The 27,515-nt window shown below is 39.8% G+C and overlaps 1 protein-coding gene across 3 annotated transcripts in view; it reads left to right on the top strand.

Annotated features, from left to right (window-relative positions):
- SYT1 (synaptotagmin 1) overlaps nucleotides 1-27,515 on the top strand; it is a 335,539-nt gene that overhangs the window by 222,559 nt on the left and 85,465 nt on the right. For all 3 annotated transcript variants that reach the window (XM_066549876.1, XM_066549874.1, XM_066549875.1), the window contains exon 5: nucleotides 23,691-23,875. In XM_066549876.1, the coding sequence (XP_066405973.1) occupies nucleotides 23,691-23,875 (185 nt within the window). The remainder of the gene's footprint in view (nucleotides 1-23,690; nucleotides 23,876-27,515) is intronic.

Genomic DNA, 27,515 nt, shown 5'->3' with positions numbered 1-27,515 from the left:
GGAAGCCGTTGGAAGAATCTAATTACCTCACTTGGGACTTGAGCCAACCCAGCAAACATCCAATTTCCACAGATGTGATTGAGGTTGTTTCCATTTAGTTTAATGAGAGTTGGATGGGGCTGTAAGGCATTACAATCTTTTAGGGAAAATCCCGGGGGATCTCTCATCACCAGAGAAGCTGAGGGTGTTGGTTTTATGTTTCCCCCAAAGTACAGCAGCCCTTGCATCAGCATGTCACCGCTGCTGTTCCCCAGCATTACTGGCTCAGGGGGAAGCAGGCCACCATGGTGCCACTTTCTGTGCCTGAGAGGGATGCAGGGTACTGGCAGATGATGTTGTTCAGCTTCCTTCTGCATTTAGCTCATCCATGAGTGTTCAGTTGCTCAGTTCAGTTCTTTGGTGGATGTACTAGAGTGCTGTAGCAGTGAGCAGGGAGTGGATGTGATGCTTCACTAACTCCTCCCTCCTTTCAGCATTGAGTGGTACTCATTTCAAAGGAGCATTTCAAAGGCACCATCAGACTGTTACAGGGCTCAAGATTTTTTCACTGACTGGACCCCAGCAGTGCTTTGGTCCTTGCAGACAAAATTACAGGAGTGCCTCCAACGCTGCTGATAGTGCCTCTGTTTGGGCAGACTTCTGTAATCTTCCCCCTGGTATCAGGGGAATCTTAAGTGCTAGGAGCATACTTTGTATCCATCCTATATGCTAAGATGGATCACTTTTCATAGATTGGTAGATGCTTCAATGCCTCTCTGTTACAATGTTGATTTTGCTTTACTTTGGTTTGGTTTTTGTAAGAGGTGAAGACAAGCTTTCTTCATAGGACAAAAATAAATAAATATTGTTGGGTGTGGCCTTACCATCCACTTCCCAGACATAACTTAATAGACCAAAATTGTCAGGATGTTATATTACAGAAGTTTGTTGCTCATGGGGCATTGTCATCGTGCGAGTTGGGAGCCAGTAGCCGATTGGAGTGTCAGTGAGAACTCCTGATACAGCAAAGCAATGCTGATATTCCCTGCTTTCCCACAATATTTTATGAGGCAAAGAAAATAAATGGTTTGTAATGACATTTTGGGAGTAGAGGACTGAGAGCTATAAAATATCTCTGATTCTGTCCTGATGCTAGGTAAATGTAAAATTGCCTTTTCTTAAAAAAAAGTAATAACCAGGGATTCTTTCTCCAAGAAGGTGCAGCAGTTGCTTCCACCAGACAGGTAACCATTAATGACAGTCAGTATATGTCTTGACAATCTCCACAGCAGTATGTCTGAAAATTACTATTGCAAAGCATGTTGACAGAATGTATGACTTGTAAGTATTAGAGGTCACATCTGTGGTCTGAAAGTAAATGATAACCAATTTGTGACTTACATCTCCAGTTCTTCTCAGTCTCTTTCATTACTGCCTCTTTTCCTTCCTTTTTCCTGGTCCCTTATCACACAGCATCTTCTCTGATTTACACCTCCTGCCTCTCCAGAAAAAAGCACAGTTTTGCCATGCTGACTTCTGTGGAGAATACAGTTACAGAAGGAAGAAGGAGGGTTAAAGCCTCCAAAATGTTTTTTAGATGTATGACTGAGAGACTTAAGGCTTCCTAACAATGCTAGTCTCTGCTCTGTTCTCCAGACTAGACTGTCTGCCATAGGATACTTTTGATGAAAAAGAATGAATGTAAACCAATATTTGTCTGCTTTCCCCTCTACTTCACACAAAGCTTGCTAAGAAGGACTGGAAAGCTTTCAGCTAACATTTTAGCAAAGCAAACCTGAATGCTGATGTGTATTTTTTAGTAGCCTCAGGACTAATGTACAGAGGTTATAAATAAAAATAAATGTACAGAAGTTATAAGGAAAGAACTAGCTATTTTTTTGCTTGAGTCTGAGGGCTCCTGTAAGGGGTAGTTCTTTGAATATGCTGAATCTTCCTGCACTGAACCATGATCTAGAAATCTCACATCCTTGCTCAAGCAGCTTCTAACTGCTGCTAGTTGTGCTACTACTTGGACAAGAGACATTTTCAGAAGGAGAGACAAGAAAGTGTGTTGTGTATGACCCTGCGATGTCAGCGGCAGTCAGCAAAATCATGTGTGACCTCAGATAAGGATCAACAATTGAGATGAGCCAGGATAAATCACAGCATTGCCAAGTTTAGAGAGAAGCCAAAGGAAAATTGGTTGCAGTGCTGGCTTACAGGAGGCTGTTCCCAGGCAGGAGCTGGCTCAACTTGAAGGCATGTGAGGCCAATTAAATAACCCCTAGCCACTTGGGAGGGGTATGTCTGTCAGAGCCTGCTTTCATGAAGGGATAAAAGGACTATTGATAAAAAAATACAGGTTTCATGTTTGCCATAGTTAAAATACTATAACTATGGAGTTATTTAATAAGGTTTGTTTTGGGGTGGTATTTTGATCTCTTCAGTGGCTGAGTTTTTGGAAACCACTGCAGAGATACTAGGTCTCTGAGCCACTGGCAGTGAGGTAAATGGCATTTAGTTTTGCTCCAGGGAAGGATTTATTCTTTCATCAAGTGTCACCTCTACCATGATGTGCCTGAATAAATATAACTAGCTTTGCTTACATTAGTGGTCTCTCCTGGGACAGCACTGCCAACGTAAATTATTTATGATTTGAGACGTGTTTAATACTAGTCACAGCACAAAAAAATACTACCTTCCAAGAGCACTGCCTATTGCAGGTGACAGAAACAAAAACTTTATCTTCATTAAAGGACTTTTTTTCACTATAACAATAAAATCTCTCACCCTCTTTTTACCTCTGCCAACTGCACTTCTCACATGGTATAGTGGTATATAATGGTATAGTGTTTCTGTATGTAGGCACAACTTTGGCTCTGAAGCTCCATTGAAAAGGAATATTAATGAGGACTTCCTTTCCCTCAGATCAAGGACAGGCACCTCATCACCTAGCTGATGCAGGAGTTTGTGACAGGTCAGATTAGAAACAGTCATCTCAAAATAAGCAGGAGTTTTCTTCTGGTTTCTGGAAACCCTTTTTGAGATTTCACCCAACAAACCCTATTTTTGCTGTATTGTAGAGTAATGTGCTAATGTCAGCAATCAGAAAATAAGGCAAATTTTGGCAGATTTCTTTCCGAGATGATTTTAGCAAGACAATATTATTTTGCTTCATTCCTAAGTTATTAAAAATATTGAAAAGGCAGCACAAGGTTAAGATTCAAATTTTTTTAAGTGTGGTACTCACCAATATAGTTGACTTGAACTCTAGAAGTTAGAAACTTTACATCAGATGTCCTATGTTGTTTTTGAAAATAATCTCTATTTTGCTGTATCTTGTGTTTTTACTGTTTTTACCATATATAAATTACCTTTCTATATTTGTGGTGGCTTAAAACTCTGTGCTGATTTAAAGACAATTTACAGGTGGCTGAGCCCATAATAAAGCTTTCATATATTATAAAAGCAGGTTGTCTTATGAATACTGCACATTGAGTGAACACAAAAGAAATGTGAGATCAAAGTAATACAAGAGTAAAAGTAAAGATAATAAATAAAAATAATAAATAATGACTAATGAGTAAAGTAAATAATGCGTTAAAAGAGTAAAAAAAGTAAAAGAGTAAAGTAAAAAGAGTAAATGCAATTAATGTCCTTATTGTGATGTAATTGAATGTCCTTAATGTGATGTAATTACAGCCACATGTATGTGCCACACTTAAAAAGCTCCAAATTGCACTGAAATCAAAATACCTAAAATTATAATAAAATTATAAATATATATATAAAATTATAATGTATTTTAAAATAATAATGTATTTGATAGTTCACTTTCCTTTCCTTAGGCAATGTGTGATACCACAGTAAAATCACTAAATCAAAGAATTGTTTAAGTTGGAAAAGACCTCCAAGATCATCAGGTCCAACCTTTGACCAATCTCCATCTTGTCAACTAAACCATAGCACTAAGTCCCACATTGTTTCTTAAAGACTTCCAGGGGTGGTGACTCCACCCCCTCCCTGGGCAGTCCCTTCCAATGCTTGACAGCTCTTTCAGTGAAGAAATTATTCCTGGTGTCCTGAACCTCCCGTGGCTCAGCTTGAGGCCATTTCCTCTTGCCCTGTTCTGGTAACCTGGGAGAAGACATCATCCCCCACCTGGCCTCAGCCTCCTTTCAGGTGGGTGTAGAGAGTGGCTGGGTCTCTCCTGAGCCTCCTTTCCTCCAGGCTAAACAACCCCAGCTCCCTTGGCCACTCCACACAGGACTTGTGTTCCAGACCCTTCCCCAGCCTTGTTGCCCTTCTCTCCAGCATCTCAATGTCTTACTTGACTTGCAGTGCCTCAAGTTTAAGAACACAGTTCTTGAGGTGTGGCCTCACTGGTGCAATACATCAGGATACATTATGAAATGCATCAAGAAAATCTAGATCTGAATAAAATTTCGTTGATATAAAGTTGAAAATTTTTCTTTTCAATTTTTCTTCATGTTATATATTTAGAAGAAAAAAACCTCTTTATTTTACAAGTCTCTGTTCCCCTGAGGCTTTTTAGTGTAGTGCATGGTGCTGCTGACCTTCAGTGCACATATTCACAGGGAGGAATACTCATTTTGTTGCATGGGCCTCTGTGACAGCCTGTGCAACACAAACCTCACCTTAATGCAGGTTTTATTTTGTGAAAAATGCCTTATGCAAGCTTCTAAAACGGGGTAAATTTCACATAAGTATATAAAAAAATACCATGAGAATTACTATTTGATTAGCAATTTAAGTCTGAAAATTGGTTATGACTTAGCAAAGTATCCCTTTTCTATAAATCACCATACTTATCTTTCCTAGGTTAAAGGAATGCTGTCACAAACATGCAGGCTTTTTCCCTGTGTATTAGTAAGTTCACCTCAAGACATAATCCTACAAACATTGTTCAGCATAGTTTTGCTGAAATTAATGTAACTATTTACAACTGAAAGGACTCAAATTGGAGCTCTACTTATCAGACAGCAAAGAAAATTACTTTAATGGGCCATTTTGGAGATTTTTCATCATTTATGATTTCTTTTTCCTAACAGAACCCTCTATGTATGTTTTTTTCAAACAGCAGACTCAATTTTCCCTATGGGATTTACTTGTCATATCTATTGCTCTTTTTACTTGGAGGTTGTATTTTCTTCCTTGGAGTTAGTGGAGCTGAAGAAGGGGCTGAAGAAGGAAAGGAAATGCCAAATGTTGTCACCAATTTTATTTTGTAATAGGAATAGTTGCTAAGGCACTGCCACAAGTTGAGGAAGAACATGGCTTGCATCTTAGACTAAGTAAGCTTAAACCCATGTATCTCACCCCACAGAGAAGAGAGAGAGCCTATAGCCTGAAGGTTAGACTGCATGGAGAATGCATCACTCATGTGTCTCACTGAGGGTGGCACAGCAATGCTCCATGGAGAGCCAGGACTCGGAGCCACTGTTCTGTGGGAGTGGTGCCTTGGCCTCTGGCTTACCGCGAGTAAATAGCTCACTGCTCAGGGCTCCAGCTGAGGAAAGAGAAGTCTTCAGAGCTCTCCTCTCAGCCTATTTGCATTTTTCACACAGTGAAGATTCCATCTAAAATGGTTGGAAGACTCAGTTTGCTGACCTCTAGGAGAGTGTCATATCCAGTATAGTTTTTGTATGCTCTCATTCCATTTATCTATTGTAACAAAAGTGTGGCCTGATGCAGAGATTTTCCCAAGAATATAGAACCATGTCTGTCCCCCAGAATCAAGGACATACTGGAATTCAACAATTTGTGAATATTAATATGGATATTTAGTATTTTGGTGATCTGGTGAGCCTTGAAAAAGGATTAAAGAGGAAAAACTATAAGATCTGGAGAGCCTCTTTACTCTGCATGAATTCAGATTCCTGCCAAGCACCATACATTTTTCTCTTTGGTTTTCAATATAGTTCATTTAGGTTAAGGTCAAGACAGTTCTCTATTATCTATAATATTATTTATTTCTTTAAGTGGGAATGCAGAGTATTTTTTCTCACTAGAATACCTTATAGAAATCTGTTGTGATGACAATTTCTCTTCATTGGGATTTGTCCTCCTTTGACCTTCTTTGCTGTGACTATAACTGGTTTAAACATTTTAAGACAGTTTCCCAACATGAGATTTCTTACTGAATTTTTTGAGAGGGGAAGACATTATTTTATTACCTTGTTGCCATTTTAGATCTTAGTGCTAGAATACCTTAGGGCAGAATTTCAGTTGAGAGCAGTAAGTTTTCTTACTGAATACAATGTCTGTGGAATGTTCATTTGCCAGGGGAAAAGAAAATATTTTAAAATTAATAGCAAGACAGGACAAAGTTTTGATGATGCCCGACTTTGCTGTGAACAACTCACATCAGTAACGTAACTCATTTGCAAAAGTAGGTTTTTTGTAGAATTCTTTCTTAATAAGTGAGGCTAAAGGATGACTTATGGCTTCAAGCTTTTTTCTTTTTTCCAGCTGTATTGTTTTGCATAATGAAAGGACATTGCCTCCATGTGGCCTCCATTGCTGTTGTATCTATGGATACATTATCACTGCCTCTCTGAGTGAGCAATTCCAAGGCAGCCATGGAGAATTTATTTGCTGATTACTCACCTGCTATTAAAGTGGTTCCAAATGAAGTGAAATGGCAGACACACTGGCTCTTGGAAGCTCTGTCCAACTATAAAAGGAATTCTGTGTGTTCTCTGTAGTGCTCAAGCGACTTTGCAGAGGCACCATATTTAATTAGATTAGTTTTAATTAGACTGCAGATGCAAAGTTGCATCTGTGTATCACTATTAGTCTTTTTTGAAGCACTTTTAGCCAATAACAAACCACTATCTCATTTGCACTAATTTAAATGTGTTAACATTTTGCTTGCTGGAATAATCACTATGGAAGAACATATATAACTTAGAAATAAATCTGTTGCTGTCCTGTGGCACCATATGCAGAAAATGAAGTAGTCTAAGAGACAATCATGCAAAGAAAGGAAAAAAGGAAAATATGCTGAAGAATTAATTCACTCCTAAATAAATCTTTCTCAGATTCCATTTCTGCTTATTTAAATTCCTTTAGAGCACTTAGTTTCCAAGGCAATCTTTGCAAGCTTTGGACTTTATTGATTGCTCATCTACCATTAATGTTTATTTTCTTTATCATGTTTTTATTTTAATTTCTTCATGCTTCACAGAACCCATTTTCTTTTGCTGCTTTTTCCTCTCTGTTCCAAGCTTAACTCAGTTCTGAGGAGGCAGAGGATTAATTGTTCATTACTGGTGGTGCCATAGGTTTGAAAGAATGGTTGATGAGCTGTAGCAAAGTTCTTATTAAGAGAGAGCTTCTTTAGTTAATGGCAGAATACTTGCTAGAAGAATTGGAAACCTGGGACAGATAACTCACTGGACAGAAGTCACCAGAAACACAGCCCTTGATTTCAGCCAACTGACTTTTACTTCCAGGAGTGATTGTTTTTCCTAGGCATTCCCTGGCATTCCTTTCTAATTTTTATTTCTCATTCTGGCCAAACCAGAGATTAATCACTTCAAATCCATTTAAAAATGTATATATATAGAGACAGTAACAAGAATTCTGCTGTGTGCTATTCTGCTGTGTGCTTCTAATGTTAAGATTTGATTTTTTTTTCAGTCTCTGATTAGCAGCAATGAAATTAATCCAGTAAGAAGAATAGGGTTTAATTAAATGATTTTAGTGAGATGAACTCTTGAAAATGATGGGATGCAGTGGGTTTTAAATAGCAGTAAGAAAATATGTTCATCATGAGCAGCTTCTAAGGTTGGCTGTAAATACTGGAGCAAAATATTACTAGAGTAAAAAATCTATTTTGTAATTAAATGTATGCCTGTCTCAGGAGAGGACACAGGGTCTGGTGTTAAATTCATTGCTCTCGAGGTTTAGTGGCATTCTTTGTGATCTTTAAGCCTGCTGGCTTCCTGTTTTTAAAAGAAACATAACACTATTCTCTGATTATGCAACTAACAAATCATTCAGAAAGCAATTCAAAGATAAGCAGTGAACTTGGAGTGGTGTCAACCAGAGGACTGTAAATTCAAGTCAAGTATAGAACTTCAGAGTCAGACCCTAATGACTGTTTTCTGCAGCAAAATGAAACAAGAATGTCTGAGAATTGACTTTAAGACCTCGCATATGGTTCTGTTTCCTGTTCTCTTCCCAATTACAGGAAGAAGCTGTGACATTTCAGCATTGAGTTTTCAATGTGCCCTTACAGGAATGCTTGACTTAGTGCAAAAAGTCTGGTCTGGACATACTTGTAGGATCAATCTGTGCTGAGCACAGTCAGGGTCGATAGGATGGAGGAAAGGAGGCTCTTTCTGTGAGCTGAGCTTCTATAACTAGATCCCATAAGGGATGTAAGTGCCCAGAATGTGTCTGCTTTTCATTTGGGCAGCATAAGGCAAAACTGACACCTAATGCAGGTAATCAAAGGTGGAGTCTGGTTCTGAGAGAGGGAATTTATTTATTTATTTATTTCTGTCATATTCAGGAAGAATGACTGACATAATTTGAGAAAACCCTGCAGCCTGCATTTAGTATTACATGGCTGGCCTTCAGACTCAGCACAGGTGGGAGTCATGGGGTCTCAGAACAATGAAAAGCCTCCCAGGCTGGCTGTCCAGCAACAAGCCAGATACAGGATTTAAAATGGAAGGTTTCATCTGAAATCCCTTACACATGTCTCAGAGCAGCAAACTGGTAAACCTGCCCACTTAACAGTGGGGAATTAAAATCCCTTTGAAGGACAGATGCCTACAATCCTTGTTTTGGGTGAATGAGGCTAGGAGTAAAACTGGCTAAAAAAAAGGCTGGGTCTTCTTTTATGAAACTGGTAGCACAGCTCACCACTCTTAATATATATAAGCTTTATATGTTAATCTTATAGTTGGAGTGTTCCTCCAGGAAATTAAGAGACTTAGATTAAATTCCTTCATCCAGCCAGAAGCTTTAATTTATGACTGCACTTCTAACTCATGCTATAAGTCATGGCATTGTGTAGAAAATAATTCAAACTAGGCTAAAATCAGAGGGGAGAGCAGATTTCTGGTTCCCATTATCAACATTACTGAATTTTAGAATCAACAGCAATCACCAAATAAAATGCAGAAGTTGATGAAAAGTCTTCTATTTCATGGTTCCTCTGCTGTCCTTAGCATAGTTGTACTCCACCCTCTATGTCATTTTTTTTAAAGGGTGATCAAAATAGTAGGTGAGATTTTTAGGGAGAGTTTCTCTCTTAAGAGACATACTGATAGTAGTTGTTTTCACTTGACAAGTCCACCAAAAAAGTATTGGTACAAACTAGCTCTATTAATCCACACTATACAAGAACATGAAGTGCTGTCCTTCAGGATGATATGTGAGCTATAAAACAGTCTTTCCCAGGCTTCTTTCAGATCCACATCATCTGAATGTGAAACTAAAACTATCACTTTGACTTACAGCTATAGCAGTTACAACACACTCTCATGGCCCAGTTGAATAGAAGACCTAACTAGAGCTCATGTAAACTAATTATTTAGGCTAATTAGCAGAAGGCTCAAGCACAGTAGGAAAGAAAACATATTCCAGGTATGCTGAATTATGAACTTCTGACATTGCTAGGTAGGCAAAATGAGAAGTACAGCAGCAGTGGGGAGTGTGTTATACATGTACCTTAAAGATGAACAAAAAAAGAAACTGTAGCATGTAGGAACTGTGGATTGAGACATCAAATGTAGTATGCATCTTTGTCTTTTCACACATCTAAAATGCTGTGTCTGTACATCAACCATATAATATGGGGGCAATTTCAGTTTACTAACATGAAATTTACAGACCTTTATGCATAAATATGTCCTTGGTTCCTTCAGCAAACTGACCACTTTTACAAGAAATGCAGATTCACTGGTCTTGTACAGGTATCTTTTAATGCCCTCCAGGAACAGTTTAAGTTTCTTAGAGACTGAAGAAGTAAGACAAACTTGAACGCCCAGCATTTGCACTGAGTGTTTTGGAGAGAATTGTGACCTTACAATGGTACAAAATTTCAGCTGTTATATTTATGGAGAAAAAAAAGCCATGGAGTTCTTGTTCTAAAAAGGACAGTCTTCTTGTGGAGCATGATTCCAGATTTTATTAGATCTAATAATGAGGTCAAATGATGCTTTTAGACTGGTAGCTAATGTAAACCAAATCTATTTATCACTTTGGCAGTGGTTCCTGCAACAACGTTAATGATCATTACAGCATTTATGGTTATCCAGTCAGGAATGGTGCTTTTTGTGCAAAAAGACAGAAGTTAGTAATCAATCATCATCATTGTCATCATAATTGTGCTGCTAAATGAGCTTCGGAAAAAGAAAAGCAACATGGCTATTAACCTTAACCATACCTTGAAAATAGATTTTTTCTGACAAAGGCCACTGCTGATATAAGCTTGGAACCTTGATAGCTTCTTTCAAAATAAAGGAGGTCAAAATACTAGACAAGGGCTCAACCCATGTTTAGATTCTTTGCTTCAGTCTTTTAAAATGAAAATGAGCACATAAAAAGAGAAAGAAAGGTCAAAGCCTGCTTTATTAAATAGCAGGTGAAAACATTTTATCTGAGGGATTTGAGTTATATACAGTCTGTGAATAACCAGATTAAATTTCATTTCATTTTTCTGTATTAACTTTATAAGTGTCTAATAACGTGCAGATTCCACAAAATTGTATTTTTATAATATGTATTCTTATACACATCATGATAGTAACTGTGTGCTAGTGGAACAGAGCAGAGAGCTGCAAAAGCTCTTGTGTGCATTTGTGCCAGTGGTGCTTTCTTGGCAAGTTTATCTTGGCAAGGAAGGAGCAAAGGGATTTGTCTTTTGTGGTGCTTTTTTTAAGCAGACGTGGGGTGTGACACAAGAATGGGTTTGTCTTTCCATCCCAGCACTGGGATGAGGCTTAGGATAGCTGGTCTGTTGGTATCTGTTCTCTCAAAATTTGAAAAACTGGTATAAATATCCCAAAGCAGCACCTCTGCTTAATAGATAGAGGTCATGAAAAGATTTTAATTTGAATGCCTGAGGTGCCAGCCTGGGACCACTGAATCCTTCAGCACACAGCCCCAGGCAGTCTGGCAGCCCACACTGCAGAGCAGATGGCCCAGCTGCCCTGACCAGGCACACACCATAAACCAGTGCAGCAGAGCCCACAGCATTATGCCCCCAGTCTCATGAACCGGTGTCATGTCCATGAGCTGAGCAGAATACATGCCAGGAATTTCCTGCATACCCCTGCGTGACTGATACTGTTGATATACAATCTGCTGTCCCTTGGAAGAATGCACTCATACTGCTGCAACCAGCCTGGCTTAGTTCTGCTGCGGTGAGCCGAGCCATCCTGAGGTGGAATAGCTCAGTCCAGCTCCAGCACCCTGCTCTCCCTCTTTCTATGGCTGATACATGGTCTGAGTATGGTGCACCCCAGGCATTGCTGGCCATGCACCAAGACCATGATTACCTGGCAATCTTAGCATCCACTTGCATTCAGGTTTGAGAGGACACTGAACCAAAACAGTGCACCTTATTGATGATCCCCATGAACATGTGTGTGGCTCATGCTAATTGTACCTGCAGTACCTAAGGACCAATGCTGGTATTACAGCCAGCCTATAAACAAAAATGATGAACCGTGTGTGATCTTTCTGTCAGGGTGACTAGGGACAGGGAATTTAATCTCACACTGAACATGCAGTGGGACAGTGCTTGCCATACAACCATTTGTGCAAAAAAAATAGACAAGACTATATAGTCTTAATCTGGAGCAAACTGCAAGTGCCTCAACAGGCACGGTCAGCTTAGGCACTTCTTTTGGAAGGTCCTGGCAAAGAGAGCTGCTTCATTTGCTGTGTTCTTTGTTTCAGGGCCCAGCCATAGCCATAAGCTTGGCTACCAGTGGGATATGGAGCTGCCAAGCTGTGTGGGTGGGTTCTCTCCAGAAAGAGGGCATTCATGTCCTAGGTGGACAGGATCCTAGGAGGATCTTGGTGAGAAGATAGAAGGACTATTTAGCAAGGGCCATGCACAGGGGAGCTCTGTGATGTGCTTGGACCTGCTGGATCTGGCACTGGGCATGTCTGGTGCATCCTTGTAGGCTGATGGTTGGGCAAGGGCACAGCTCTTGTGGGCAGTCAGACCAAGATGGGCACATGCCCACCCCACAGGTTTGGACCCTTTCACTGAAAAGCCTCTCAGGCAAGATTGTCCTTTTATTTCATCTGTGTGCAGTGGCTGATCTGGTGAGGCATTTTTTCTGACTCAGTGCCTGTAGGCACTACCCACACACAAATGAATGTCTATTAATAAAGATAATATTTAATGAAAGAATCTTGTTCAAAGTTTTAGCTGTACATTTAAAATAACAGATCAGAAAATGCAGATATTTAGTTGATTTTACTGAGCATACACTACTGGGCAGCACAGGGAATATGCTTTTTGAGATACATTCCTGTCACAGAAAGAAATGTGCCTTCTTATATGGTCAATTGCTGCCTACGTACTGCAACTGCACTAGCATAATTCTCTCTGAAAGAAGAAGATTGGTTTTGATTTGCTCCTTGACTGTTTTTATAATTGATTTATCAGTACTACAACCATGCAATTAATTTTTGGTAAATCATTCTGGAAGCTGAAGAAAAAGGTCCCCAGCCTATTAAAAATGGATCTTTCTCACTGTTTACTATACTTAAGTATGTGAATGATTCCTGATGAACCTATTTGAAAAAAAAGAAAAACACCAACAAAGGCTTTTATGTCTGAAAGTATTAATAAATTTTTGTAATTAACTGTTCCCAAAATCCTTAACTGCAGAATTCATCAGCTTCTTTAATGAGTGGAAGACATGTACAATGCATATATATAACATTCTAGGCTGTAGAAGAGTCTTTTTAATCTGTCTTTATCTTACCTTTCAGAGGGACAAAGAAACAAGTTCATCACAGACCTTTTCAAGGGCTGGATAAAAACAGACATAAGAACCTGCTTAGTATCTGTTCAAAGTCAATACTGTAGCTCTCCTGGGCTGTGTAATGGATGGAAGCAAAAGATACAGTTCTAAAGGAAAGGCTGTCATACCTTTATGAAGAGAATTTAATTGTTTACAAAATAGAAGCACTTTACATTTTAACATTTGACCTGATTTCATATGGAGAGGCAGTACCTTTCACTGAGAATTTCACCAATTTTTTGTTAATTAGGTGGGAAATTGAAATCTGAACTGGCAACAAAGCTAAGGAACAGCAGACCTGTTTCTACAGGCAGGTTTTTTGTATGTGTGAAGAGGGAATTCTCTTTACTCTGTGATATCCCATAATTCAGTGCTTCATCTTAGTGTGTGTATTCTGGTTACACTATTGCTGTCTGGATAATAAAATGGCAATCAGGAATCAGGAAGGAAAAAAGATTGTTTCTAAAGCTTCAAGTAAGAAGTAGACCCTGAGGTCTGGGCAGAGGGCAGGAGGTGCCCCAGGCACTGGAGCAGAGATTCCCCTGCAGCCTGTGGTGCAGCCCATGGTAAGGCAGGATGGGACCCTGCAGTCCATGGAGGTCCATGGAGGAACAGAGATCCACCTGCAGCCTGGGGAGGCCCCTGCATTGGAGTAGGTGAAGGCCTGAAGGAGGTTGTGACCCCTTGGGAAGCCCAAGCTTCAGCAGAGTCCTGGCAGCAGCTGTGGCCCTGTGGGGAGCAAAGCCCACACTGAGCAGGTTTGCTGGCACGACTGGTGGCCCCCATGGAGGATCCACACCAAAGCAGTGTGCTCCTGAAGGACTGCACCCTGAGGGAGGGTCCTACTGGAGCAGTCTGTGAACATCTGCAGCCTGTGGGAACTGTCTCCCATGTCACAGACCCCACATTGAAGCAAGGGAAAAGTGTGAGGAGTCTTCCCCCTGCAGGAGTCCAAAGTAGGGTAGAGATGTGTGATTGACTGCCTGCAAACCCCATTTTCTGTCCCCCTGCATCATTGAGGAGGAGGAGGAGGAGGTAGAGAATGTTAGGAGAAATGTTGATCACACAAAGAAGGGAGGGGTGGAGGGAAGGTGTTTTAATATTTTGTTTTATTTCTCAAACCTTTCTTGATTGGTAATAAATTAAACTAATTTCCCCAAGCTGAGTCTGTTTTACAACAGTAATGGGTGAGTGATCTTTCCGTGTCCTTATCTTGACCCAGGATCTTCCTCTGCCCAGCTGAGAAGAGAGGGGATAGAGCAGCTTTGGCAGGCACCTAGAATCTATCCAGGGTTACTGCACCACAGTAGCAGAGCATGAGAAATGAAACTCAAATCTCTTTGTTTGTGCTACAGATCTATAATGATAAAATTAAGTTTCAAGGTCCCAAAGGCTTCCACAAGGCTGGAACATTTTCAGAGCAAGGCATGTCATGACGTTTTCTGTGGCACTGTAACTACCCTACAGATAGTAACTGTTTCACCAGGGTAGGAAGTGCCATGTTCCTGTCCTTCTCAGCAGCATCACTCTTTTGTATGAAACATCCATGCAGACAATCTGAAAGTGGTCCTCTGACTTGCTGCTTGGGAAGGAGCAGAGAGGAGCAGGTGCCCTAAGGGCTGAGCAAGGCTCCTGGCACTGAGGTAGCTGAGGTGCCAGTGAGATGTTAGAAGGATTGCAGCCTTAAGGGGCCTGATGCTAGGATGCAGGGCACCTCTGATGTGTGCATGGTTCTGCTGCCTTACAGGGCCCATGCTGCTGATGATTTGGTGTGCTGGAGGGGTTCATTCTGGCTGTGAGTTTGGGTGGCCTCTGTGCTACCAGGGCCCCAAGCAGTGTGCATGCACCCCAGGGTGGCACTGGGGGTGCCTCCTCTGGTGGTATCCAAGGTTGCCTTTGCTTGCACCATGTGCATGGCATCCTCCAGCCCTTAACTCCCTGTACTTGTGGCTGGGTGACTAGGACCTGCAGTTGACATGAGCTTTGCTGCTCTGATGCTCCCACACTGTTTTCTGTGTTCTAACCAAGGTAATTTTATTTTGTATGTATGTGTGTCTCCACCTGTGAAGTTCAGATACCTACCTCCTTTATAAGACACTTTGTGGTCTACCGGTGAAAATTGCTGGTGAATATGAGCAATTTTCTATTTGAGAACTTTTAAGTTAATATTAACTACCAGAAAGAAATGAAGCTGTTTCTTACTTTCACTGGGAAATTGATGTACTATTCCAGTATTTGTTATCTTTTTATAGTAGTTATTGTCCTTTAAATCCTAAGTCATTGTGTAACAGCATCTTGTGTTAAGATTGTATATGTTAATAGAACATTGGCAAACACAGAGTTTCTATAAGTTCATCTTGTCATAATTCACGAATCTGTTCCTCTTTTAAAGGACTTTACCCCTGCACAGTACTTTATAAAAAAGGTATGCAAATTAGCTTTCTTTCTAGGCAGTGGAGTTCATACCTAATGTGGGAATTTATAATATTCATATGTAGTATGCATGACTAATTCTAGAATGCAAGAAATGTGATTCCACTTTCAAACATTTAAATACATGACTGACTCTCATTTTTGCAGGGCAAACCTGGAAAATGTGATACAATCTACCCAAATGTTCAAAAACTGAAAAGGAGTATAAGACCAGTGTTCATTGCAAACAATTAAATCAAAGATGTATAGGCAAGAAAGAATAAACAGGAAAATCAAGCATACATAAGCATAATTTATTTTTCCCATCAGTTTCATTATTTTTGAGGCTTATTCTCTTGATTTTTGAGTCCTGGGATTGATACAACTGGAGTATTTTGTCCCTTTGAAACTTCCAGTTCCAAGTCAGATTTTTTTATTGTATTATTTTCCTACAGTCTTTAGAGGTTCGATATATTGTGGATATCACAAGAAAAGCGAAAGGTGTTTTTGATGCCTTGAGAGACCACCTAGAACAGAGGCTAGAGAGTTAAAGGAATAAAGTAGTTATTTATTAAAAGGCCTTCAAAGGATACACCTTGGGCAGTACAAGAGCCTGGCCAAGGCTACACCTAAGATGGACGACAGGTCACAAGTTTTCACACTTTTATAAGTTTTGGTCCATTTACATATTAGGATTAAATGTCCAATTACAGCTTCAGGTTATGGAGTCCCATTCTCCCAGATTGCTCTTCTCAATTCACTGTTGTTTATAACTTTTGAGCGAGAAGGTGCTAACACTTTATGTGAAGTTCAGAGTTATATACTACTGCAGCACAGAACCTGGAAAACTGAAAGCTAAAACTTAAGGCATCATTTTAACCACAAAACAGAATTGTTCACATGATGGAAAGCAGTCATCTCAGACTTCTACATATTTGTTTGTCATAGTTGAATATTAGCCTCATGGATAATTTTGTCCCTTCTCAAGGAAGTATTTGGCCTCAGCTGTTGTTACTACATAGTTTTCGAAGAGTACTCAGCAAACCTCTCTGGCTTCCAGGTATGGCTGGAGGCTCCAGCCTTCTTCATCTTTCCCACCTGCTCAGGGTGCCCCAGCACTGTCTCTGGTAACTTCTAGATGCTGAACTCATTTTTTATTTTAGAAGTTTAGTGGCAACAGATATATGAGCCAATAAGAGTAATCATTCTAAAAATGTTATCTCACAGAGCCACAGAGTAAACCAGGCTGGAAAAGATCTTTGAGATCGCTGAATCTGACCCGTGACCCAACATTACCTTATCAGCTAAACCATGGCCCTGAGTGCCTCATCAAGTCTTTTTTAAACACCTCTAGGGATGGTGATTCAACCACCTCCCTGTGCAGCCCATTCCAATGCTGAAGCACTCTTTCTGTGAAGAATTTTTTTCTGATACCTAGCCCTGGTGCAGCTTGAGGCTGTGTCCTCTCATCCTGTCATTGGTCACCTGGGAGGAGACCTACCCTCGCCTGGCTACAGCCACCCTACTGGAGTAGAAGGCATATTTCCCCAAAGTCATTCCTTTCCCTACACTGTTTTCTGTATGAAGTGACCTAGAGGTTTTGCTGGAAAGGGGAACTGTTGTATTTGTCTCACTGGCCAGCATTACAGTCATTCCCAAGGGACATGCCATGCAGCAGGAGGCTGGGCTGCTGGTGTCTCCTGTGGGTTATTGTGTGCCAGGTGCAGTGTATCATCTTTCATAGAGGGCAATGGAAGAAATTGCTGTATTTGCTGGAGGAAGTGGGAAGCAGGACCCTGCAGGAGGGCTGAGAGCTGTGAAAGGGTACAAGGAGAGCTGACATCCCTGCAGAGGCATGGCACTGCTGGGAAGGGCAGCCAGAGACCACAGGAGGGACCTTGATGAGGAGCCATCTGGCAAACAGAGAGGTGGTGCCTTAGTTGAGCTGAAAATGAGCCCAAGAGAGCAGCCCCAAGCGACAGTGACAGAGCCAGCAGAGCACAGGGCTGTGCTAACCCTCTTCTGCTTTTACTCTGCCTCATTTTGATTGGGAATGAAGGGGAATGTGGAGGTTAACAGAGGAGCTGTTTTATTGTAATATTTATACAGATGAAACCTGACATTAAAGCTTGAAGGCCTTTGAAGGCCAATCTCTCTGGGGTACTTCCTTCAAGAAGGAGATATCTCAGCAGCTTTACTTCCTCCCTCTGGCTGCTGCACCATCCTGTCTCATCTGGACTCTCCCATCTTGCTTTCTCTTGCTTTCTCCCCCGTGTGTCTCCAGAGAGGAGGGGCAGAGGAGCTGATGAGACTGAGCAGTGAGGAACTGGAGGAGAGAGGGAGCAAAACAAAGAGGGAGGGAGGAGCACAGACAAATTGTTGTGCTCTACAGGAAGAAGATACAGTGTTGGGTAATTGTGTTTTACTTTGACAGAACGTAACACATGCTGTACATGCTGTAAAAGGTGAATTCATACCAGCAGTAATCAACATAAATGACCTGCAAATTACAATAGTAGGTGTGGTTTTGCCCTCAGGTAAATATCTTAGTTCTTTTATGCATTTTGATTTCCAGTTTTTCAGCATACAGTAGGCGCGTCATATTTTCAAGCAGCCCAAGCACCTTGGCTAAATTTGTAGCTGTATAAGGGATTACTGCTAAATTCAGTGTGGGTTTGTTTGCAAAGAATGGAATGTTTAGTCATAGAAATTTTGCATAATCTTGCATGATAATGTCTAAAAAGCTATAGGCAGGGGTATATTCAGTTAGTGAACTCATCTGATCAGTGCACTTCCACAGACTGTTATTTTTAGTGGGGATCTTTCACTGTCAGAACATACCTTTTAGCAAAGTTAAGGCTTCAGTAGCTTCCATAAACTATTCACAGAGAGAGTCTTATACAACTGCACATGCTCAGAAAATAAAGGGGAGAAATATGAGCATGAGTGCACTCATCAAGTTATTTAGTAATGGTTCTTTCTAGTGATGGGTCAAAGGTAGCAGTGTGAACTTTAAACAGAAAAAAGAAATGTTGCAGTGAATATAAGAAAGTAAAAGTAATATTTTGCAAGCATGCTATTAAAACAAGAGGTCACACAGGAGAGTGTCTGGGGTGGAAATGTAGCTATGTAAGCCTGAACGCTAGTATTTAAATCATCAGTACATGCAAGTATGTATTTTCATTTTTTGTCTTTTCTGAGTCATTTTACCATGTTTTAGCATTTTCTTTTCTTTGCATTGATCACCTTTGTATTCATTTTGCTATCATAGTGGTATCTTTTATCTGGGTCCTTGCTTTCAGGCCATTTTCTATAAGCAGCTTCTAATGAATGTCAAGTTGATTTCCAGAACATGGTCCCTGGAGAATTTCTTTACAAAAAGTCTGAATATGGCTATATATGAAACTTCCTCCCTGATTAGAAGCTGTAAGTGCAAAAGGCTAAGAAAAAACTACAGTTTCATAAACTAAAACTGCCAGTGAGCCCATATTCAGACTACCAGAGCTTTAGATTACAGCAATGTGCTTCACATACAGCTATCTGGTAGTTGCAGCTTCCTATTAAGCATCATGCCCCCTCTGAATCATAGATTATTAGTATTTGTCAAGTCCAACATGCTATGGGCCTGAATAACATGGAAGCTGCCATTATCTGATAGTCCTTTGCTGTCACAGCTTAAATGGGGCTGCTTAATTGCTTAATTAGGAATTTTTGGTGAACAGTATTTTTTGGTATGGGAGTCTTCATTTTTTAATTCAGCTCTTCTCTTCAGTTCTTCATTGACCTTCCTTCTATTTGTGTTCTAAGTTGGTAAAGTTTCGTCTGAGATTGCACTCAGGAAGGGAAGAAAATCATTAGGATTAAGGATTTTATTCTCTTTCCCAGACTGCAGCACTTTGATGCCATTGCACGTTTTGTGATTTCCCCCTTAAAGTCTTTCCTCTGCAGTCAGATGTCCTCCAAGGCATTTGATAATTTTAGATCATCTCACAGAAATGTCAGTTTTAGACCCGAGGCCTGTACCTCTCCAAGTATTTTGTGTAAAGCCAAGTAAGGATGTCTTTATACAAAGGACAAAATTTGTAGCTCTTAAATTGAATAACTCAGTAATACATCCTTCCCTTAGAATCTAGCATGCTCAAAGGACCAAGATTTAATGACAGGTTGGGACACAAGCTGCACCTAGTGCAGCTCAGCAGAAGCAAGTCAGTGAAATGAAGCAGTCAGTCCTGAGGACTCGAGGTTTGTAGGGGCAGTGCTTTGGATTAGGTTGGCTCTCATGGGCAAATTGCCTTTTGCAGTTGGAGCATCACTAGGTGACCTCTGGGAATGTGTATTCCCACCCTGTCCATTGTGCCCTCACAGATTGCTGCAGAACACGAGTACAAGCACAACCTATGGGTATGGTCTGGAGATAAGCCTTGTAAGCAGACTCCTAAGCCCAAACTAAAATGATAATCTAAGAGCATCACAGCTGCTTTATTTGTGAAATGTATCAAGTGCATCAAATGACCCACAACATGCACATAACACTGTCTGGCATTAGTGGAAGGAGGCAACAGAGAGAGATAAGAGAGCTCACATTTATCTGCATCCATGTCTGACTGTTGTTCAACATGAGTGAAATATGCAAAATTGGTACTCAAAATGCCTTGATTCAACACATTCCTAGAGCTTACTCCTTTCAGTGCCCTGCTATTGCCCAGGAGTAAGCCATGTCTTTCTTTTTCTCTACACTCTCCTTTTGCAAATAGGCTTCATTCCTGCATTTCTCACTGAAGTCCTAGAGCATACTTTGGATAGGATCAATGACACTAATTCAAGACCTTATTTACTAACTGCTACTCAGCAAATCCCCTCTTATAGATTTGTCTTTAAGAGCTTTGTAGAATCACCAAATCACTTAGACATTCATGACAGCTTCTTCAAAATAAGTATTCTGTATTTTCCCAGAGGAGTAGAACAAAGAAAATAGCACTGAAACACCAGAAAGTTTACACACTTATTCATTATCCTTAAACCAATAGCTTTTGCTTGGTCGGGTAGGTAAGTATTGCTTGTTTCAAAGCACCCCCTTGTGCAGGCAGTCGGTAAGACAAGTTGTACAAGAAGCTTCTGGCTCCCTGACACCTTGATCTGCATGGGTCATGATCAGCATTTTCCAAGTCACCCACCCTGCTTCATCTGCCACGGAGCTCTTTTGTTCAGTGGTTTGTGTCCAGAGACCTCCTGAGGTTTCAAACTGCTGAGCCTGGTCCAACTGGTACAATATGGATGGAGGTAGTCTTCAAACTGTAGGTTCCCACTGTTGTCCACTGGTAAAATAGAATTCTTTGAAAATCTGGTATAACCCTGGGTAAAGTCGAACTGAATTCGATCAATATGTATCTTCAATATGAGCCGCTGCACAAAAAGAAATTGCTTACTCTGTTGATAAGGTTTTTGTAGATATTAGTCACAGTTGGTAAACAGCATCCTTAAAAATAAAGGGCTGCAGATTTGAGTCTTCCAAATTGACTGGTGACTTCAGTCTGTCCACCTGGCGATAACTTTATAGAAAGGTAGCTTTTGAAACCTTATCTTTTCCAAATTTAAGGCTCTTCTGGTACCATCATAAATTGGGGAACACAGGTAGAAAAACTCTCAAAGTCTTTAGTAATTCTGGAAAATTTTGTCAATACTATGAAAAATTATTAACATTTAAAAATATTTGTATCATGCTTTTGAAAGGAAACAAACATCTCTTCAAAGCCAATGATAGCTGTATGTTTCACTTGTCCAAAATCTATTATTTACATCCATTGACTGGGCAATCTCAGTCGACAACAATGTTCAAATGAGCCATTTCTTTGACAGAGATAGTACACTTCTATTTATATATTTTCTATTGGGAAAAATAATCCATTCCTTTTTGGTTTTGAATTTTGCAGTGGTTTTGTAAATGTCCAGATTTTGTGCTACCTCCATTTTTTTATTTTAGTGCTTATGCTTTGTTTAATAAAAAAAGTTAGCAGATTTTTTCTGAAGAGGTAAGTGAGGAATTCTGCATAACTCTTGGTATCCCAGATAGTAATTTAATGATCATTTAATTGCATCACAAGAGCTATTGGTTGAAATTAAATTACAAACAGATGAGAGCAGACAACACATTGTAAAAAATAAGCTGAGGTATCTGCAAGTGTTTCATATGTTCCCCAAGGTACCCTACATTGTTCATGCTTCAGAGAACCAAGGCAGCAGTGCCAGAATACCACCTGATACAACACTTTCAGCACAAAGGCACTTGAATTCACTACCTACACAAGCTTTTTCATCTGCAGGATGCATATGTGTTTGTCCTGTTAATGCCTACATTCCCTGTCTCCTCAACCCATTGATTCTCACAGTTTACCTGCTTGTGATGTGTTCCTCTTCTCTTACCTCACAGAGTGGCATCCTCCTGGCAGAAGCCCATCCCATATTGTTGCTACTCCCCATATTCATGCTTCAGTCACTGCAGACAAATCAGTGAAACAAAAAGCTGATAAATCTGGGTGCATCATTCATTTCCTTTTATCATCACTCCTGTGGATTATCTTAGATACAGTGTTGTGTAAATGCTGTTTCAGACTAAGTACATGTGAAGTATAGAATTTGAGTAGAGCACATAGTTCTTGTGAAAGATGATGGGTTTACATTTCTGAGTGCTGGGTGAAAAAAAAAATGTAAAAGCGTCAGTTGTGCTACAAAATGGTACTACACCAGATTTGAAAACAAAATTAAATACCAATGCATGAAATACAGATTTTAAGTTGTGATAAGTGCAGATCTAATGCAACTTTAACTGCAGAATTGCTGCTGCCAACTTCATAAAATATATCTCATAAACAGCTGCTAATCTGTTCACCATTTGTGTCTTACAATTTTTGTTTAGTAATCAGTTCTCATTTGTTCTACACATGGTACAGCTTTCCTTTTATAGCAGCTGCATTTAATGAACAATTGGAGGCACAAAAATATTACAGAAATATTTAACTATTCTCCCAGATTTTTATCTGCCATTAGCGTCGTTTGAATGAAAGTTAGAAAATAAGTTCATTAAATATAGAGTAAGGAAGGTGTAGATGCTCTGTCATCTTCCTGAACTGGTAATTTGTAGTGGAAGTTCCGGTGACTATGCCTTGCACTCCTCTTAGCTCCTTTAGGCAATTAATTTTCTCTATTTATACCATCCATTCCCTTTTGTGATTCACTGACGTCAACATGTCAAATTTGATTCACTTTTTGGCTTTGCTCTGTAGCTCTGTATCGTATTAGAGACCTTTAGGTAATGTACTGAGTATCTTGCAGACCAACTGAGTACATTTCAAGATTTTAGAAAATGACAGTTTAGAAGATTTAAAATTTTGTCAGGTGTTCTGCTTAAATGTGGGAATCAGTAGTCATTAATGCTGATTTGTGTGAAGATAATTGCCTTCTGGAGTACTTGTGTTTAAGTGTCATCTTAATTGCTTTTTTCCAAAAATTCTGATCTTTAACAGGAACATTTTATGCTAGTAAGTGTTCTCTTATTTATTCATGCTTCAGCCATGTCCTGCAGCCTGAACTTAATGAAAAAATGTAGCACAGTCTTTTGTTTATAGGAGAGTATAGGTGAGAATACAGCTGAAACTTTGCTAGTGTTTAGGGCATGATGCCAGCTAGGGCAAATGCCCGTGGATTGGACAGCCCTCTGTCCTTGGTCTGTCTGCACTGGTGACCTTGACCTGCAGCTATTGTGAGGAATCTGCGAATCTGTCAAGTGCAGCAGTGGGCAGAGGAAAAGGGCTGTTCATTAGAACTGACTGCTTGGATCAGACACCATTCCAGAAAAGGGAAATTTCCAGTCAGTTCCACCCGATTCAGCCACAATGCCAGGTGGGTTGGGGAGATGATTAAAGAAAGAAATGAGTAATTGCTTAAATGTGCCGAGCATTTTACAGATTGCACAGAGTAAATATTTTGGATATACTCTTTTCAGATGGTTGATGAATCAAAATAGCTGCAGGTGAGTTTGATATGTGTCACCAGGCTTGTATATAGATAGATGTGTTAAATTGGCTTTGTATGGGCAAATGCTCAGTTGGGAGAAATATATAAATGATGACAGCATATTTTAGAAAGGATCTCAGGTATTTCTGCCAGGCATTTTCATTGAAAAAGGCTTAGCTGTGAGAGAAATATGCTTGTTTCTAAATTTAACCCTACTAACAGTTTACCACCTTCTTTTTGTGTGTGTGTCTTTTTCTCTTCCAGTGCCACCTTGGGCCTTAATAGCCATAGCCATAGTTGCAGTCCTATTAATCCTCACCTGCTGCTTTTGTCTCTGTAAGAAATGCTTGTTCAAAAAGAAGAACAAGAAGAAGGGAAAGGAGAAGGGAGGGAAGAATGCTATTAACATGAAAGACGTTAAAGATTTAGGGAAAAGCATGAAAGACCAGGTAAAGTAACTCTCGGTTTCTTGAACTTTTGGGTTGCATTTGAAGGTTTCTGTTTGATGTGTTTAGAAAAAGCTGTGCTTGTTGTCTCAGTAGTAGCTCTGTGAAGAGTGGACTGATTGACAACATCTTCTCAGTGGTATCACAAGGGATGAGCCTGGGTGTGGCATCACTGATGAAGCAGCCAGCCAATTTCCCTGCTCTGCTAAAAACACGTGAGCAGGCATTTAGTGACTCATCCTTAAGGGTGAGTTTATCAAGGGTGTCCTGCTTGCTTCAAAAATGGAGCGACTGTGTGCAATTTTCACTGTACTTTTTTTCAGGGCCAATGTTTATGTATCTTTATATATCTTACTAGCAGGATTTCTGAGATTACATGATAAAGAAAAGTAGTTGTGAACTCTAAATTTCTTTTTACACAAAAGTTCAGCTGAGAAGGAAACAACAGTATAGAGGCTAAAATGAGAGTCAGAAGCAGGGAGAAATAATGAAAAAGGAAAACCACAGGGACATTCAACACAGTGATGTTTGGAGAATTCATTTTGTTCTAGAGAGGAGAAGATTAAAGATAACAGGCCATACTTGGAGCTGTAACTCAACTGAGTAACTTTGAGAAGATTAATATAATGCCCTTTGAGAGCTGCATAATTTTTATAAGGGCAGAAGAGCTTGTCCTTCAGATCTACTTGGTGGAAGAGAAGCAGAGGTTGCAGGGCTTAATACTAAGGGCCACAGACTCGACTAATACCTTCCTGAGAGAAAACAAAGCTTTTTATTCATGGGATTTTAGTACTGCTCTTCCTGGAGCAAACTGGAATGAGCAGCAGAATGAGGAAATAAACATAAAGTATCTATTTGTCCTCAAAGCTCAGAGATTTCCTTAGCTAAGAAGACAAAGGGCTAGATTTTTCAAAAAGGAAGGACTGGAGAAATTCAGAGAATTGCTTTGCAAACCCTCATAAGTAGAAGCAAATAACTTTAATTGCATAGTCAAGTCTGTGTTCCCAAGACTCCTGGGGAAGTTGAGCTAGAGCAGTACAGGAGTGATAACCCAGTCAAAAAGAGAGAATAAAAGCATGTTCAAGAATAAGGAGATGATTTCACAAGTTGGGATCTAGCATAGAAGAAAGCTGAGCTGAAGGCAGGTTGATCAGAAATACAAGTCAGAGCTGCTAACCCAAGAACTAGGGCCAGCTGGTCAGGGACAAGAGCCAAGAAGAGAATCTTAAAGCACGGTAGCTAAAGAGGCCCATGGCCCAGTGCAGAACAAGTGGTGAAATGCCACTGCTCAGTGAGGGAACAGCCAGCAGTGTGGCTCATCAGCCAGTCTTAAGGGTCCTGGAACAGGTTAGCATGCTTTTCCAGGCATGTAGGGTGTAGTAGGGGAAGAGCAGGATCAGGAAGTGAGGTGAGGGTGAGGAAGCCTTACAAGTCTGATGACCAGCTGCAATAGATCACATAAGAGGAGTCCAAAAGAGCACAGATAAGGGGAGGAAAATAATGGAAAAGTGTAGAGCTATCCAAGCTATTTCCAGTTTCAGTTTCAGAGAGAAGACGACAAAGAGCAAATGCTGGAGACCCTTACATCCCCATTGCAAGTGGAGTACTTTAGATACTGCCCTGGCGTGCAGTTTTAACCCTGGTTCCTCTTGGAGATTCAGTGCTTTGTGTGCCACACTGGTGTACTGGAGTGTGTGGCACCAACACAAGACAAATTCACACCTGAGAAAAACATTGTCGGTACACAAAATCACTAACGTAGGTGGAGGTATCCCAAGGTTAGAAAGATTAGTGAGACTGAGCTCACGAAATACCAGAGCAGAAATTTTGAGCTCTCTCTTGAAGAAGATATTATGCTGCTGTTTTTTTTCTCCATATGATGAATGTGACATGAACTCCTTCTCTTAAAGCACTTTGATTTAGCATTCATCCCTGTATTTATAGACTTTGTTCTGAGGTATTAATATTAAGAAATTGTGAGATATTTCCCCTTCAATGTATGGAAAATCAGGTCATCACTTGTTGGCTTATTCTAGGCTACTGTAAGCTAGCTCTCCCATTGAACCCAGAATAATTTGGAAGAACTGCTTTGATTATGCTCATGGAAAAATTTCTGGAGAACTTTGTTATGTCCTGCTAATGATAATGAACCTAATACTTTGTCATAGGATAAATAATGTGCAATTTGTTTATTGATATTTATGTGGAATTTGTTCCATATCATGTAAGGCCTTTGTTGTATTTACAATGTATTATTAAGTGTTTTTAATTATATTCATTAGGACCTGGATAAATGACCATGGATTCTTGGAAAATAAGTATTTGAAATGCAAAAATACATTATTTTATAAATATTGAGCTCCATTTGTATCTTTTTAATGGGAAAATTTGATAAAAAGCTGAATCCTGCATCTTTTGTCTACAAAAAGATCTCAAACTTTGAAATGTTGCACAGATAGGTATTTTAAGATTATTCCATTCAAAATACTTGGTATAGTTATTTAAACCTACATTTGCCTATATATTTTGGGATTTAACTAGCATGTTTTGTTTTGCACAGTTAAACCTAAGGAGGGTAGATTCACAGTTGATGTAAATGTCAGACCCTTAATAAGTAGATCACCAACTCTCCAGCTACCTCTCCTCACTGTCTGGGCTTTCAAACCCAGGCTGAAAGTTTCTTTAATTCGCACCTTAAATTCATTTCTAGCAGTCTGACAGTGTACAGATTTTAAGTCCTTGGCATTCAGTAACTTTTGCCAACTTGATTCCTAATGCAACATTTTGGCTGTCATTTTTCCCTGTATGATGTGGTTCTTATTCTAACAGTTAATCTCGACTTACCAGTGCAGGTTTTCACATACCTAGCTGAACTCAAGGCAATGCTAAATGTAGTGTACTTTAGTTAAGAGAATTGAAGCATTTTAGAGGCTCTGGCATAAAACAGAAAGGGGAATAATAAGAATGCCTTTTAGCTCTTCAAAGAAGCAAACTGTTAAAAAAGTAGTTGAAGAGTAAGATGTAAATCTAATGCCATTATAAAGGGCAACATATAGTACTAATGTTGTCAAAAACTGCAAAACCTACTTCAGTCACTGTTAGGCCTGAACCTGCAAGTGCTAATTACTTCTGCCTGCAGCTAAAAGTGCATAATAGCAGTTGCTGGTCACGTGGCATCTTGCAGGATCGTCATTCCCCAGGCACACAAAGTTGGAAGAGAGTGCCATTTGGTAAACTGAAAGCAGCAGTTCCTGGAAATAAAATTTTTATCTTAGTCTGGATTTTTTTGTTGAGGAGAACTTCTGAACTACTTTTATTCATGCCTATCCTTGGCAAATCATTATAGTGCCATATAACTTGGCATAGTTGAAGATCCTTTTGAAATAGAGTCACAGCTCAAGTCACACATTGATAGCTAGATGTTACAGAAAGGGAAATAAATTTTTTGTCTCTTTTAGAATATTTGTGCTTCAAAATATCCACTTCCCTAAACACAATTCAAAAGAGAAATTGTCTTTTCATAAAGATTATCAAAAGATGTAGCTTTTTGGTACATCTTTTTGGTAGGATGGGAGATGAGTTGAAAATAAGATTAGATTTTCAGTCTTGAGACCTGTTTCCATTGCAGACAAGGCTTACTTTT

Source organism: Molothrus aeneus, chromosome 5 (genome assembly GCF_037042795.1).
Source record: "Molothrus aeneus isolate 106 chromosome 5, BPBGC_Maene_1.0, whole genome shotgun sequence".
NCBI lineage: Eukaryota > Metazoa > Chordata > Aves > Passeriformes > Icteridae > Molothrus > Molothrus aeneus.
Note: the sequence above shows the minus strand (reverse complement) of the source record. Positions and strands in the feature narration are given on the sequence as shown.